We start from the raw sequence: 14,173 nt of genomic DNA on the forward strand, positions 1-14,173 counted from the left end.
GAAAAAAAAAACACTAGTTTTAAAACAGTCTTAAAGATAAAGAGCACACAGTGTGACAGAGAAGAAACACACGGGGCTGAACATGGCATGAAAGACCCGCACTTTCTAAGTGAAAGGTTAAAGGTGTATTTGTCTCAAAGATTTAAGAAAAACTAAAGTAAAAAACAAAACCTCCAGATTTGACCGTCCCCATTGAAAGGGACTCTAGAATCGCAGGGTAGAGGCCACCACAAACCCAACCCAGACACGCGGACGCTGCCTTCTCGGCCTCCGGGCTTTCAGTGACACGCCCACCCCACCAGCTGTGACCTACAAGGAACCACAGGCAAGTGTTTAGTGGGTGGGCTTCTTAAACGAGCAGAGCATTAAATAGCACGTCCTCCCACCTCAAAAACGGACTCAACTGTCACCGAGACCTTTGAGGCCTATGCTTTGTACTGACCACTGCATGTGAGTAACAAAGCCATTCAAAGTATTAAAACTAAATGAGTCTTCCCTTGGGAAACCAACAACTCAGTTAAATTACCCTGTGATGTATTTGGAAATCAAATTAAAACTCAGCTCTCGAGGCCATAACCAGCTGGACCACTGTCATGCCGCACGGCCACTTCTAATCTTAGTGACCCCGACTTGCCCGGCCCCTCCGTGGAGGTGCCAGCTCCTGAGACGGTGCCACTTTCACATGCACTCGAGGGCAGATGCACCTGGGTTTGTATGTGACCGTTCATCAATGAACATTTGAGAACATTCAGGCCAAAAAAGAAGAAACACCTAGTAGAGAAAAATGGTGCCGAACCAAATACCTCTTCATTCTTTGTTGAAATTCGCTGTCGAAAACTCACGGGCTTCCTGTTCTCATCCACCTCATAGTCCTCCTCATTCATCCACTCATTGAACACATCAGTGTCCAAAATCCATTTTGCATGAACCTAAAACCACATTAAAGCAGGAATACCTACATAAATAATAAAATCACTTGCATCTAAGAGTATTAAAAAGAGGCTATAAAAGTACTTAACAGAAAAGAAGCTGATTTATTATTCTAAAATCCTAAACTGCGTATTACAAGCTTAAAACGTAAGACAATGACAGCCTGGCCGGTGTGGCTCAGTGGTTGAACATGGATCTATGAACCAGGAGGTCACTGTTTGATTCCTGGTCAGGGTACATGCCCGGGGTGCAGGCTCAATCCTCAGTCGGGGGCGTGTAGGAGGCAGCCAATCAATGATTCTCTCCATCTCTCTCTCTCCCTCTCTGAAATCAATAAAAGTATTTTTTATAAAAGATGAACAATTACATGTGAATGGCCACTTAACCATTTTATTCCATGTCTTTTCCCAAATAAACAAGAGTAAGAAAGCACCGCTGGCTTTGCGTACACTGAGGCTTTGATAACTAAGAGCTAATCACGTCATCTTTTTAAAAAATACAAACGAGGGAAAGGAAGGACGCTGAAGCCGCCGGCAAGTGGAGAGGGAGGGCCGGGGTGGAAGAGCATTGCTGTGCCATCGTCACAGATGGGTCAGCAGGAGCGGAGTGGACGCTAACGGGCGGCTGAGGGCTTGTCGTGAGGAGCAGGGTGTCTGCCTGGTCTCAAGCACCTCACGGCTGCGTCCAGGCTGCCTGTGGGGGACAAGCCGGCAGTGGGAGCCGTCGGACAACGCCCCCACTGGGTGACGCCACCACAGGCAGGAGCGGACGGCACAGGATGCCGAGGACACGACCTCACCCCGCAGCTCTGTCTGGGGCATAAGCTGAATTAGCCAGGAGAAAAGAGCAGAAACTCCCATGAGAAATACTCCTTTGGAATGAGAACACATCACAAAGGCTATGGTGCTCCGCGGGCAGCAGGCCCGTCTCCAGCAGGAAGGCGCTGTGCTGCGGGGAAAGCACTGCCCGCAGGACTGACAAGGCCTCAGCGGCCTCTGGCCCCGCATCCCGTCCGAGGCTTCGCTTGCTGGAGCCATCTCTGTGCCCTGGGGCCGGCAGCGTCCTGGCAGCGGGGTGTGGGGACCCACCAAGAAGGCACGTGCAGATTCCCACAGAAGTTATAACCCCATGAAGGACTCTGCGTAGATGAGGAAGGCTGGGGTCAGAGTGCAAAGTGCTCTTGGAACGCAAAGAATTTCTCTGGGCTGAATTCCACGGAACTTGGTCACTGACCTGAGTTCCTGAACTATGAAACATGAATACTTGGGCTAAGGAATAGTTTCTCTTGATAAATAAACAATAAAGAAATACTGTGAACAGTAAAAAAATAAAATAAAAATTTTTTTAAAGTTAAAGAAAATTAAAGACATGGCATATGAATCCAATACCTGATATCAGACAGGATTCTGTATTAAAGAGAAAAAACTGCTATAAAAACATTGAGTCAAATGGCAAAATTGGAATGTAGATAGTAGCTTAATGCATGTGTTAATGTTAAATTTAATAAAGTTAAATGTACTAAAAACCTGTACTGCGCTTCTGTATAAGAATTCCTTATTTTTAGGAAACACACACTTATATTTTGGAGTAAAAGTCCATGACGTACGCACTTTTATCTTAAACAGTTCAAGGAAAAAAAACACACACACAGAGATTATACATTCAAAAAGGGAATAAAATGTTAACTGTAGGCAAATCTGGATAAAGGTATGCCATGTACTATTCTTATTCTTGCAACTTTTCTGTGTGACATTATTCCAAACAAACACTTCTTAAAAAGCAGACTAATTTTTGTCAATCCCATTTTCCTATGAAATCTGAAGCTCAAAGGCTAGGTCTTTCTGAAAATCACACCATTAAAATTGGATGAACCAGACCTAATATCAAATATTTTGATTCAGTTTAGGTGCTCATCGTCTGTAATACTAAATGCATAATATGCCAATCGACTGAATGGCTGGACAGTGGAACGACAGTCCAGACGACCTTCAGGACGAAGCCGGGGCTGCGAGGGCGGCGCCCCTTGCACGAATCTGTGCACAGGCCTCTAGCACTCTACTAAAGGGTCAATAAAACCATGGCTCCCTGCCACTGCTCCTGGGAGGGGCCAGAGCTCTCTGCTGAAATGCTGGCTCCAGGGCTGGGACATAAAAGTGACCAAGCACGTGGGGAGCATCTTTCTGTCCCAGAAGGTAGGGAGCTTGCAAGCACACATCAAATCATGCCCAAAGGCCACATGAGGCAGCGTAGACGTTCCCATCGGCCAAGGTTCAGACCATTCATCAGAGGGAAGCACAGTGACACTGCGAACACACGTGGGAGGAAGAGGGACGCCGACTCCAAGCGCAGAATGGACAGCGGGAGAGGCACCGGTCAGACTGACTGAGTGAGGCAGGAACTGCTAACGGACCAGGGAAAACTCAGCATAAACTGACTCTATCGCTGGGGCAATTGGTGGAAATGGAAAATGGGCCCGGTAAAAGGTAATGATATTGTTTTAAGAATTTCCTGAAATAATTAACAACAGGGAAATCTGGAAGAAAACTATAAAGTAATACCTTTTTATTACTCATACAACTTTCCAAATTCTTTCCACATTGAAAGCTGAAAAATACACGAGTTGATGCAGGGACCCTGCCACCGTAGCAGAAATGAGCAGAGAAACAGGTCTACTGCAATAAAGCCGCGTGGGCACTGCTTCCGGCCGTCCTGAGTGACAGCAGCCGTGACGCTCAGCCACGCCCACACTCCTCCCTCGGCTTCTCAAACCCTGGGCGCTGGGTCTCCTCATCACAAATCACTGCAGACGCTGCATCTGAGACCTAGAGAATAAGGCCTTCGTGCCATGGACAGCTCTTAATGAGTAAGAAAGGAAGATCACCATTCCGTGTCTCCTTAAAAACCTTGGGGAGAACAGCTGAAAAGAGCTACGAGGTCACATAAGAATAATTTTTTTAAAAAAAGCTTTCACCTTCCACGGCTTTTCTGGAATTGGTGGATCTTCAATTTCCGCATCAACATCATTACTATGGACCCAAGTATCATAGCTATAAAGGAAATGAGAAAAGGAAAAATCAATTAGGTCCCAAATTCATTCACTAAAAAGACTTTGATGAAAATGTAAAAATGTATTTTAGAGAGACTATTAGGATCTAGTAACAGAAATTTATCATACACTTTTTAAAAATATATGTATTTCTATTATTGATTTCAGAGAAGGGAGAGAGATAGAAACATCAATGATGAGAGAGACATCGATCGGCTGCCCCCTGCACACCCCTCACTGGGGATCGAGCCCACAACCCAGGCCTGTGCCCTTGGCCGGAATCAAACAGTGGCCTCCCGGTTCATGGCTGACGCTCAGCCTCTGAGCTACGCCGTCTGGGCTGCCATACCCTTTTGCCTCCAGCGCTCTGACAGGAAAACTCTGTGCAGGGTCTACAGTCGTCTTCACGTTGCTCAACGTCAAGTTCAAGCCTCGTCCACGGCATTTCAACAAGCTGATCACGCTCCTCTAAGCGTTTCCCTTGCTTGGCCTCCACGGCAGCGCTACCGGCTGGCGTTCCTCCGGCACCACCTCTCCTCAGTCTCTACTGCCAGCTTCTCCTCTTCTCCCAAACTCATCAATACTGGGAGCCCCCACCTCCGTTTTAGTTTTTGAACAACCATCCTCTTCTCTCCTTCACTTGGTCTCCCGCAGCCCACGGCTTCAGACAGACACGACCCCTTAAACCAGTGGTTCTCAACCTTCTGGCCCTTTAAATACAGTTCCTCATGTTGTGGTGACCTCCAACCATAAAATTATTTTTGTTTGTTGCTGTTATGAATCGTCATGCAAATATCTGATATGCAGGATGGTCTTAGGCGACCCCTGTGAAAGGGTCGTTCCACCGCCAAAGGGGTCACGACCCACAGGTTGAGAACCTAACCCTCTCCTCCGAGTTCTGGACTCATGAATCCCACGGTCCACTCACATCTCCGCCTACAGGCCTAGCAAGGCTTTCAAACCTCACACTCCAAACTCAATGTAATGCCTCCTGACCCCAACGATGAGCTCAGCGACGCTGGCTGACATCCTGCCTCCACTCCCTCCTGTTCCAGAGCAGCCCTCAGAACGCCCGCCAGCTCCAGCTGCAAAGCAGGTCCAGAACCCAGGGCTTCTCGCCCTTCCTGCTGCCCAAAGTCCGGGAGTCCACTTCTCACACGGCAAACAGTGGTTCTTCTGAAAACTCAGCCAGTCCACAGCGCTCTGTCTCCAGCGCTCTCTGCTCCCGCGATGCATCTGAGCCGCTTCCTGGGGCTTCAGGGCCCCTCTGCACATGCCAGGCCCGTGGCCACTTCATGCCCTGGCCCTCTTCACGCCTCCCACAGGCGCCTCACCACCCGGTTCCGCCTCGGCTCACTTCCCTTATCTTCACGCCGCTGAGCTCAGTAGCTCACAGCCTCCCCAGCGAGGTCCAATTCCCGGATGAGTCACTCATTCCCCCTGTGCCTCCACCACTTTGAAAAAAGCAAAGCAGAACCTTCCAGGTTAAAGCGCCGTCAGTGCTGCCACCCTGGCCAACAGCGGTTTCTAAAGGGAACCCAAGTACGGTCACAGCGCTGCTTCCTGCTGCTGCTGCTGGAAGTCAGTCCCAAAGCTTCTGGAACGAGCAGGCGCTGCCCCCGTCACAGCACCGAGCGCCTCGGCCGTTCCACACCAGGCGAGGGAAGCAGCTCCTCGCGAGGGACTAAACCGCACCAGCTACAGGCGGCACCGGAGGAGACCCTGGTGACCCATATCCTAGCGGCTGAATGAGGAGGACTACGAGGTGGGTGAGAACAGGAAGTCCCGAGGAGAAGACGTTCACAGGCAGGAGCGAGGGCACAAGCTCTACCAGTAAGTGAACCAACAGGCCCCTGGAAAGACCAGACTCGAGCAGCCAGGACAGCCTCTCTGACACGTAGAAAATGCCGGCAAAGAGCGACCGTGTCCCATGTGCCGTCTGAACACGGACTCCAGCCTTGCTCGCAATGCCTGCCGTAGACCCGGGTTTCCATCTAAGTGAGTCAAAGGACAGGCTGCTTTCCCACCACAGTCCCTGCAAAGCTGAAGGCGCTCACAGTGCCAAGGGCCACTCGAGGCTCACGGCTACAATGCTGCATAGGAAGTATTATTTCTAAAGAACCCGCTCATTGAAAGTAGTCAATTGTGGTTCGAAAGAGGTTGGTTAGCAAGCTTACTGGATTTGGTTCTAATTAACCCAAACGTATAAAGACTGTGCACATACTGTTAAAATTTCGAACATAAGTGAAGGTCTATTTCCTTCTCTAAGAAATGTATCTGCATGTGAAAGAGTCACTCGGACAGGTCACCCTAACAGTCAGAAACCCCAGGAAGGACACCTGAGCCGGCCTCTCCCAGCAGAGGAGCGAACACGTCAGCTTGTTAAGAAAAGTAAAGCCACGTGGCCCCACGCACTCCACAAGGTCAGCAAGGAAACGGCCAATAAGACTGAAGAGTGAGGTCAGCGACCAAAACTAAGCCAACAAGTGGCCACTGTCATGAAGGGAAGCGAGTGACGGGCGCGCGGACCGACCTCCGCCCGGCCCCGCCTTACCTGTCGGGGTACGACCCCCAGTGCACCAGCACCTGCTTGTCCCTCCTCATCACGGGTCGCAGCCACTCCTCTGAAAGGCACAAGGAACACGCAGTCACGCCGACACGGTGGATGAACGGACTACTGTTTAGACTTCATTTTACTCAGTTTTGGGTTTGCTCCGGAGCCCCCCAGGTCTTCTCCTAATGGGATGCTCTCCACCACCATCTGCTAAGGGGAGTTTTTCAGCTGTGCCCTCAGACCTACTGGGCTCTAGGCCTGATTCTCCCTCAATCCTGACAGAACCGACGGTCCATCCGGAGTGCGCCCTCCCACCCGCCTGCCTGAACTGCCTGCGCTTCCAGCGAATCAGGACCACACCTGAGGCCTCACTCCCAGGCAGGACCCCCGCCCTCTGCTACGTGCACGCGTCTCTCAAGTGCAAGTCAGGCTGCGACTCCTGATGGAAGTTGTACCAGAACCTTCTTCCTCAGGCTCACTCTCTCCGGCGTCGACGGCGCTCTATGGCGTGACGTCCAAGCTTCACCAACAGCACTGTTTCTGTTCTCTAACGGCCGCCTGTTGGCTCAGCCTCCCAAGGAGACTGTCAGCAGTGGTCCTAGCAGGCGCTTTCTATTCCAGCAGCCTCACCAAGGAAAATGAGGGCACCGTTCCTGTCGCCAGGTGACTACTGTCGACGTCAGTTAATCCCACCTGCATCTCAGCACCGGTTACGCTGTGGCCGTTGGTAGTCTGAACTTAGCTGAGATCACTCGTTTCTAATACTTGTTTCTAATGAAGCCTCTTGAAACCCAAGAAAAAGCAGGACTTATCTAAGTGAAATCAGCTAAATAAAACGACTTTCCACACCCATTTCAACATAACAAGCCCCTGCGCTGACTCAGCCAGGAAGCCCCGTGCCTGTGCTGTGTGAAGCACCCAATGGCCGACCTTCTCGTATCGACAGTGAAGAGGAAGAAACCAGGCCCTGACCCTGAACCCGACACCCAGAACGGCCAGGGGACAGTGGAGGAGGAGCCCCTGGGCCTTCCAGAACCGCCTGCTTCAACAGAATGCCCTGCCTGTCCCACGAGTCAGAGCTGCCGCTCGGGCACGAATACGGCCCCAGCTGCACATTCCTCTCCACCAAATGACCAGCACTGCCCACCCCACACACCTCCCCAGCACCTTCTCCTTCACCCACACCTCGGACAAAGCTCTTCACCCGACTCACAGCCTCACCTCCCCCCGCCGCCTACTCTCCTGAGACAGAAAGCCCAACTTGGCCACTTGCTTTTCCTCAAACTCCATAATGTATTACCTCTGCTTGTCCTTGTTTTGTGCCTCTTCTAGCATCTCACACTCCGATTCTTTTAATATCTTAAGACCTATTAAACAGCATCACCTTTTATTTTAACCTGTAACCAACCCTCAGAGAAAGGCACACTGCATTTCGACACGGTCTTTACTGTGCTGTGGCTGTGTGACCGTCTGCACTCCCCTGACAGCCACTGGTTCTAAGGAAAGCCCCACAATGTGCAGAATCATGTGTCATACTTTAAAGATAACCTTCAATATATTACAAATTAAATTTAAATGCTGTCTTCTAACGATTACTCCAACTACTAATAGCAATACCTAACAAACATCAGTCAACTAGTTTCTATTAAAATACACAAAGAAAGCACGCTCACATGAATAAGAAATTACTAGATAGCTAAGATGCATCTGCAGCTCAAACCGTTTATAAAAGGCACTGTTCCCAATACATTCACGATCTAAGCATTCATACCAACTATCAGAGAAGCCTTAGGAGAGGGAGCCAGCCAGAACCAACACCGGAACAGACACAGCTGCTCAGCACCTCCACCCGGTGGCAACCAGCTGCTACTACCTCCGAGGACAAAAGCTGAGAAACACCAAGGGCAGCAGGAGGTTTCTCAAAGCACAACAATCAGAGCTGAGATTGTGAATCCAACTTTCAGCTCCCAAGCTACCGATGAAAAGGCCTAAACTACGAAACGCTTAGAACAAGTTAGGCGTAAACTTCAGCACTCTGCTGAGGCAACGGTTTTTAGATTTGACACCAAACACACAGAACCATCTGACACTGCTGAGCACCTTGCTACTGTACAGACCAGTGACGGCGAACCTGTGACACGCGTGTCAGAGGTGACAAGCGAACTCATTTTTTTGGTTGACTTGTCTTTGTTAAATGGCATTTAAAAATATAAAATAAATATCAAAAATTTAAGTCTTTGTTTTATTATGGTTGCAAAGATAAAAAAATTTCTATATGTGACACGGCACCAGAGTTAAGTTAGGGTTTTTCAAAATGCTGACACGCCGAGCTCAAAAGGTTCGCCATCACTGGTATAGACTGTATTCATTAATTGTCCTCTTAATTACTTATTTCCTTTATTCTGTAGCTTTATTAATTGTGCTCTTAATTACTTATATTTTTTATTCTCTAGCTTTAGTTTGATGTTATTTTTCTAATTTCTTGAGAAAGATGTGTGGACCACTGACTTTTCAGTCTTTCTTCTTCCCCCAATATACACATTTAAGACCTAAATTTCCCTCTAGATATAGCATCAGCTGCAACCTGAAACGTTAATTTCTTATACTTTCTTAATTTCGTAATTATTCGGATCCAAAGACTTTCCATTACCATTGCAATTTCTTCTTTCATCCATGGATGACATGGCAAGATATTTCTTAATGTTCACGCATATGGAAACTGTCTGTAATCTTGTTATTGACTTACAGCATCTCTGCACTGGTAAGAACAGTGCAGGGAATTAGCCACTCAAGTCTCATATAATTTGCCTCCTTATATAGATATTCTATGGGGATGGATATGTTATGCTTAAGAATAGATCTCCACATAGGAGAACTATTTCACAATCTAAATTAACTTGGTTAATTAATAATTCACATTTTGATTCCCAACTTTCCAACCTTTGAAAGAATGGTTAACAGAGGTCAGTTGCCATAGCTCTGAGGAACTCTGGCTACTGACCAAATCCACTTTCAGGTCGCAGGGCTGAATGCCAGAGTCGAACCCATTAGACAATCCCGACTGGTATTTCTGAGGGGCCTGTTTACCAGAGATGCTCTATCTCGCAAGGTCTCTTAATTTTCAGAACACAAGGGACACAGGAACATTAGCTACGTTAATGCACAGGCATGGCTACACTTAACACCCAGATGATAACTGCCAACAAACAAATAAAAGTCTAATGATTAGAAAGTTGGACATTACAGAATTAGTTTACTTTTCCCAATTCAAAATAAATAAAAAATTATAAATTTAAATAATCTGTGGAATTTAATATTTGTGACTCTCTTTCTAAAATAGCTGGTTATACTATTTAACCCTCTGATGATATAACTTAGAATCCAGTGAAGTCTGAGCTCATCAGATCACAACCAAAAACTCACTCACCATCCTCTTGTGAGGAAGGATGCGGGTAAATGTGGTGGGAAGCTTTCGACTTCTCGTCAGTGAATGTGCCCTGAAAAGGCAATGAACACATAACGTGAAAATAAAGCACGTGCCAGCAAACCACGAGAGGCCAGACACAAACAGCCCAGAAACTGCAAAGGCATTATTTTACTTATATTTTAAAAGTATTATTTTAAGACTACAATATTTTTATTATTTTTAGTCAAAGTAAGAGATAGGAATTAACAAGAACAAAAATTATCAACAGTTTACAGTGTTCTCTAAAAAAATAACACAAGTGCCCTCTGCTAATTCTCTATGTATCTCTCTCAGGGTAACCTTATTCTCAGTAATACTAGAGGCCTGGTGCACGAAATTCATGCAGTGGCTGGGACGGGGGATCCCTTCATCCTGGCCTACGCCCTCTCACTCTTTACTGCCTGCCTGCTTGCTGCTCCTTAGCGCTGCCGCGGAGGTGAGGTGGGAGAGGCTCCCGCGGAGGTGAGGTGGGAAAGGCTCCCGCCACTGCCACTGCCACTGCCACTGCGCTCGCCAGCTGTGGGCCCGGCTTCTATCTGAGCAGCGCTCCCCATGGGAGCACACTGACCACCACAGGGCAGCTCCTGTGTTGAGCATCTGCCCCCTGGTGGTCAGTGTGCATCATAGCGACCAGTCATTCTGCTCATTATGCTGCAAGTCGCTTAGGCTTTTATTATATAGAAGACTACAGGTCTGATGCACAAAATTCGTGCAAGGGCAGCCTTCGTGGCCCCAGCTGCCTGCGGCCCCACCCCCTACCCACACCTGCCTTGGCCTTGCACTGCCCACGTCTGCCGCCACACACCCCCAGTTCCCCGGTGCCCACCGATCGATCATCCTGCAGAGGGTGACTGGGCCTCCTTCTGCGGGGCGATCGTGGGGTGATGGCGGGCCCCCTGACCAATCGCATCACAACGCCTTGGCTGGCCTGGTGCCAGTGCGTGTCACAGTGTGGTCGTCCAGGTCATCCAGACAGTCGTTCTGCTGTTCAGTCGATTTGCATATTACGCTTTTATTATTATAGATGAGTACCCCTAATTCTTTTTTTGTTAATGCTCACCCAAAGACATTTTTATTAATTTCATTTTTTAAAAAAATATTTTTATTGATTTCAGAGAAGGGAGAGGGAGAGAGAGATAAAAACATCAATGATGAGAGAGAATCATGGATCGGCTGCCTCCTGAACACCCCACAATGGGGATCGAGCCTGCAACCTGGGCATGTACCCTGGCTGGGAATTGAACCATGACCTTCTGGTTCACAGGTCGATGCTCAACCACTGAGGCATGCTGGCTGGGCTATTTTTATTAATTTCAGAGAGGGAGGGAGGGAGAGAGGGGAGAGGAGGGGAGGGACAGAGGAGAGGAAGGGAGGGAAAGGGGAAGGAAGGAAGGGGGAGGGAGAGGAAGAGGGAGAGAGGGGGAGGGGGAGGGACAGGGGGGGACACACATCAGGTGCCTCCCGAATATGTCCTAACCGGGAATAAAACCCGCAACCTTTCAGTATGTGGGGCATAGTTAACAGATGAAAGGAGCTAAGAATGGTGACAGATACACTGTGACCAATCAATGGAGTCACTAATGCACTTTAAATGCTTGAGCAAAGGTCTGATCAAGAGTATTCAGCCCCAGCTGGTTTGGCTCAGTGGATAGAGCGTTGGCCTGTGGACTGAAGGGTCCCAGGTTTGATTCCAGTCAAGGGCATGTACCAGGATTGCGGGCTCAATCCCCGGTGGGGGGTGTGCAGGAAGCAGCCAATCAATGATTCTTATCAATGATGTTTCTATCTCTCTCTCTTCCTCTCTAAAATCAATAAACATATATTTAACAAAAAAACAAAACAAAACTGTAGACAAATATATAAACTTTTTCCAGAATGCTTTGGTAGCAATTAAACGCTACTCTAGGACATATACATGTATTAAATCATCACATAATACACCTTAAACTTACACAGTATTACATGTCAATTACATCTCAATAATGCTAGGCTCAGCTAAGAACTGGAGGTGAGTGAAGAGAAAAGCACTTGGTACTGTGAGAACCCAGAAAGAGGAAAACTTTCATTCACTGCCGACAGAAACACAATCAGAAGGCACTCAGTGGAGACTTACAAGGCCTTTCCGACTGCAAGGGCTTCTGAAGGGTCGAGTGTATTACCTGATGTCGTTTGATAATATCTTTCAATTTGTTAGCCAACTTCAGGTCAATGTCTGGAATGAGGTAGATGTTGGGTCTGGTCAGGCAATTGCTCTGAGAAAGAAAGAACAGATTTTTAAATTCTCTTGGTTTTAAAATAATGTCATATTATTTATGCATCATCCTAATGGCAAAGGTTGGCACTCACAGCCAGGCTGCTTAGAATGGGAGATGCACTTTGTATGGAAAAGAATGGGAAAGTGTGATGTCAGTGTAAAACCCAGGTGTGCAGCAGCCTCCTTAATGACGGCGCAGGTCCCTTCTCTGCAGCCGGGTACACCTGGACAAGATGATGCTGAGATTATGACCCACAGACATGCATCATCTTTTCCATTAAGGCACCAAGTGACACATGAGCCCTGCTAGGCCACTTCACCTGAGCACACCTCACATCTAATGGACTGCTTCCACCTACACCTTCTGTGGGCCGGGGGAGGTAGGTATTCATTTCGGCTCATCAGGTAAATCACTGAAAATGATGTAAAGACTGTGGATTAGCCCTGACCAGTTTGGCTCAGTAGATAGAGCGTCGGCCTGCGGACTGAAGGGTCCCAGGTTCGATTCCGGTCAGGGGCATGTGCCTTGGTTGCGGGCACAACCCGTGAGGGGTGTGCAGGAGGCAGCTTATGGATGTTTCTCTCTCATGGATGTTTCTAACTCTCTATCCCTCTCCCTTCCTCTCTGTAAAAAATCAATAAAATATATTTAAAAAAAAAAAAAGACTGTGGATTATAGCTCTTTTCCCCCCATTTCTAATCTTACATACAGAAGTGACTAAAACATTCCTATTAACTCCCCAAACCATCACCAAAAATCAACCAACAAACAAAAAAACCCTGTTATTCCTCCAGCTAATGGTCCATGAGACAACTCCCAGGCATGAAGCCACTGAGAAGACCCAGCTGCCTTTCTGCCACATGCCCCGCCCCAGGAAGGTTAAGTCAATGGCCACCACAAAGTACCACTCAATAAAATACTAGGAAAGAAAAGAAGAAAATTAAGTGTTTTCTCCAGGTTATAATCTAGTAGGGGAAATAAAATCTATATTCATGGCACAACCATGAAACAAATCCAAAGAAAATCACTGAATAAACAAATGAGAGAGTATTTATATTAACACTTGGAGTGGGGGAAACGAGTTAAGTCGGCTCGCGTGAATTGCGCGTACTCCGCGGGAGCCGTCTTAACTCGGTTCATATAGATTTGCGGTGGAGTGCGGGAAACGTGTAAACTCGGGCCGATTGTAACTGCGTATTACCAAATATTTGTTTGTTTGCCGTTCACAAAGATACCTACCTGCGTATGCGAACCGTTTCATACCCATTGGGGTAATAGGTATCATAAAAATCCCTGATTTTGCGCGGGGAAACCTAAATAATTGCCCGCGCCATCTTATATTTTGGCGGGAAATTCACCCCACACCGGAGTGTTAAATGTGAAAAAGACTCAAATAATGGGTTTGGTAAAATTAATAAAGAAAAATATCATAGATAATTTCACCACAAGTTTAAGGTCAAATTCTATAAATGACAAGTTTTAGTCATACTTTATATCTCTAATTCCCCTAAATCCAAAAGAATAACAGAACAATAGATTTCAGAAAATTATTCTTCCTTTGACTTTTTGATGAAGCTAATCTTAGAACTGACAGTATATCCAAGGGAAGAAATTGTAATGATTTAACTTTCCCGTTTACCTGCACCAACGTTTTTTCAATATTCATAAACATCTCAACATTACGATCCATTCGGGATGGATTCTGCAGATCAAACCTCCGCCTAAAAGACAAGATAATAATTAGTTAACTTGTCTCCCGTCTTAAACAAAAGTAAAGACTTGGCCCTAACCAGTTTGGCTCAGTGGATAGAGCGTTGGCCTGCAGACTGAAGGGTCCCAGGTTCGATTCCGGCCAAGGGCACATGCCTGGGTTGCAGGCTCCATCCCCAGTGTGGGGCGTGCAGGAGGCAGCCCATCAATGG

General features: G+C 47.3%; 1 protein-coding gene across 2 annotated transcripts in view; it reads right to left on the minus strand.

The window, feature by feature from the left end:
* Window positions 1-14,173, minus strand: part of SMARCC1 (SWI/SNF related BAF chromatin remodeling complex subunit C1) — an 83,026-nt gene that overhangs the window by 54,812 nt on the left and 14,041 nt on the right. For both annotated transcript variants that reach the window (XM_070391162.1, XM_070391163.1), the window contains 6 exons: window positions 13,891-13,972; window positions 12,156-12,248; window positions 9,958-10,027; window positions 6,531-6,600; window positions 3,902-3,977; window positions 804-929 (listed from right to left, as the gene is read on the minus strand). In XM_070391162.1, coding sequence (XP_070247263.1) covers window positions 804-929; window positions 3,902-3,977; window positions 6,531-6,600; window positions 9,958-10,027; window positions 12,156-12,248; window positions 13,891-13,972 — 517 coding nt within the window. The remainder of the gene's footprint in view (window positions 1-803; window positions 930-3,901; window positions 3,978-6,530; window positions 6,601-9,957; window positions 10,028-12,155; window positions 12,249-13,890; window positions 13,973-14,173) is intronic.

This window comes from Myotis yumanensis, unplaced genomic scaffold (assembly GCF_028538775.1).
Source record: "Myotis yumanensis isolate MYYU_CA2020_CCGP unplaced genomic scaffold, mMyoYum1.0.hap1 SCAF_14, whole genome shotgun sequence".
In the NCBI taxonomy this organism is placed as follows: Eukaryota; Metazoa; Chordata; class Mammalia; order Chiroptera; family Vespertilionidae; genus Myotis; species Myotis yumanensis.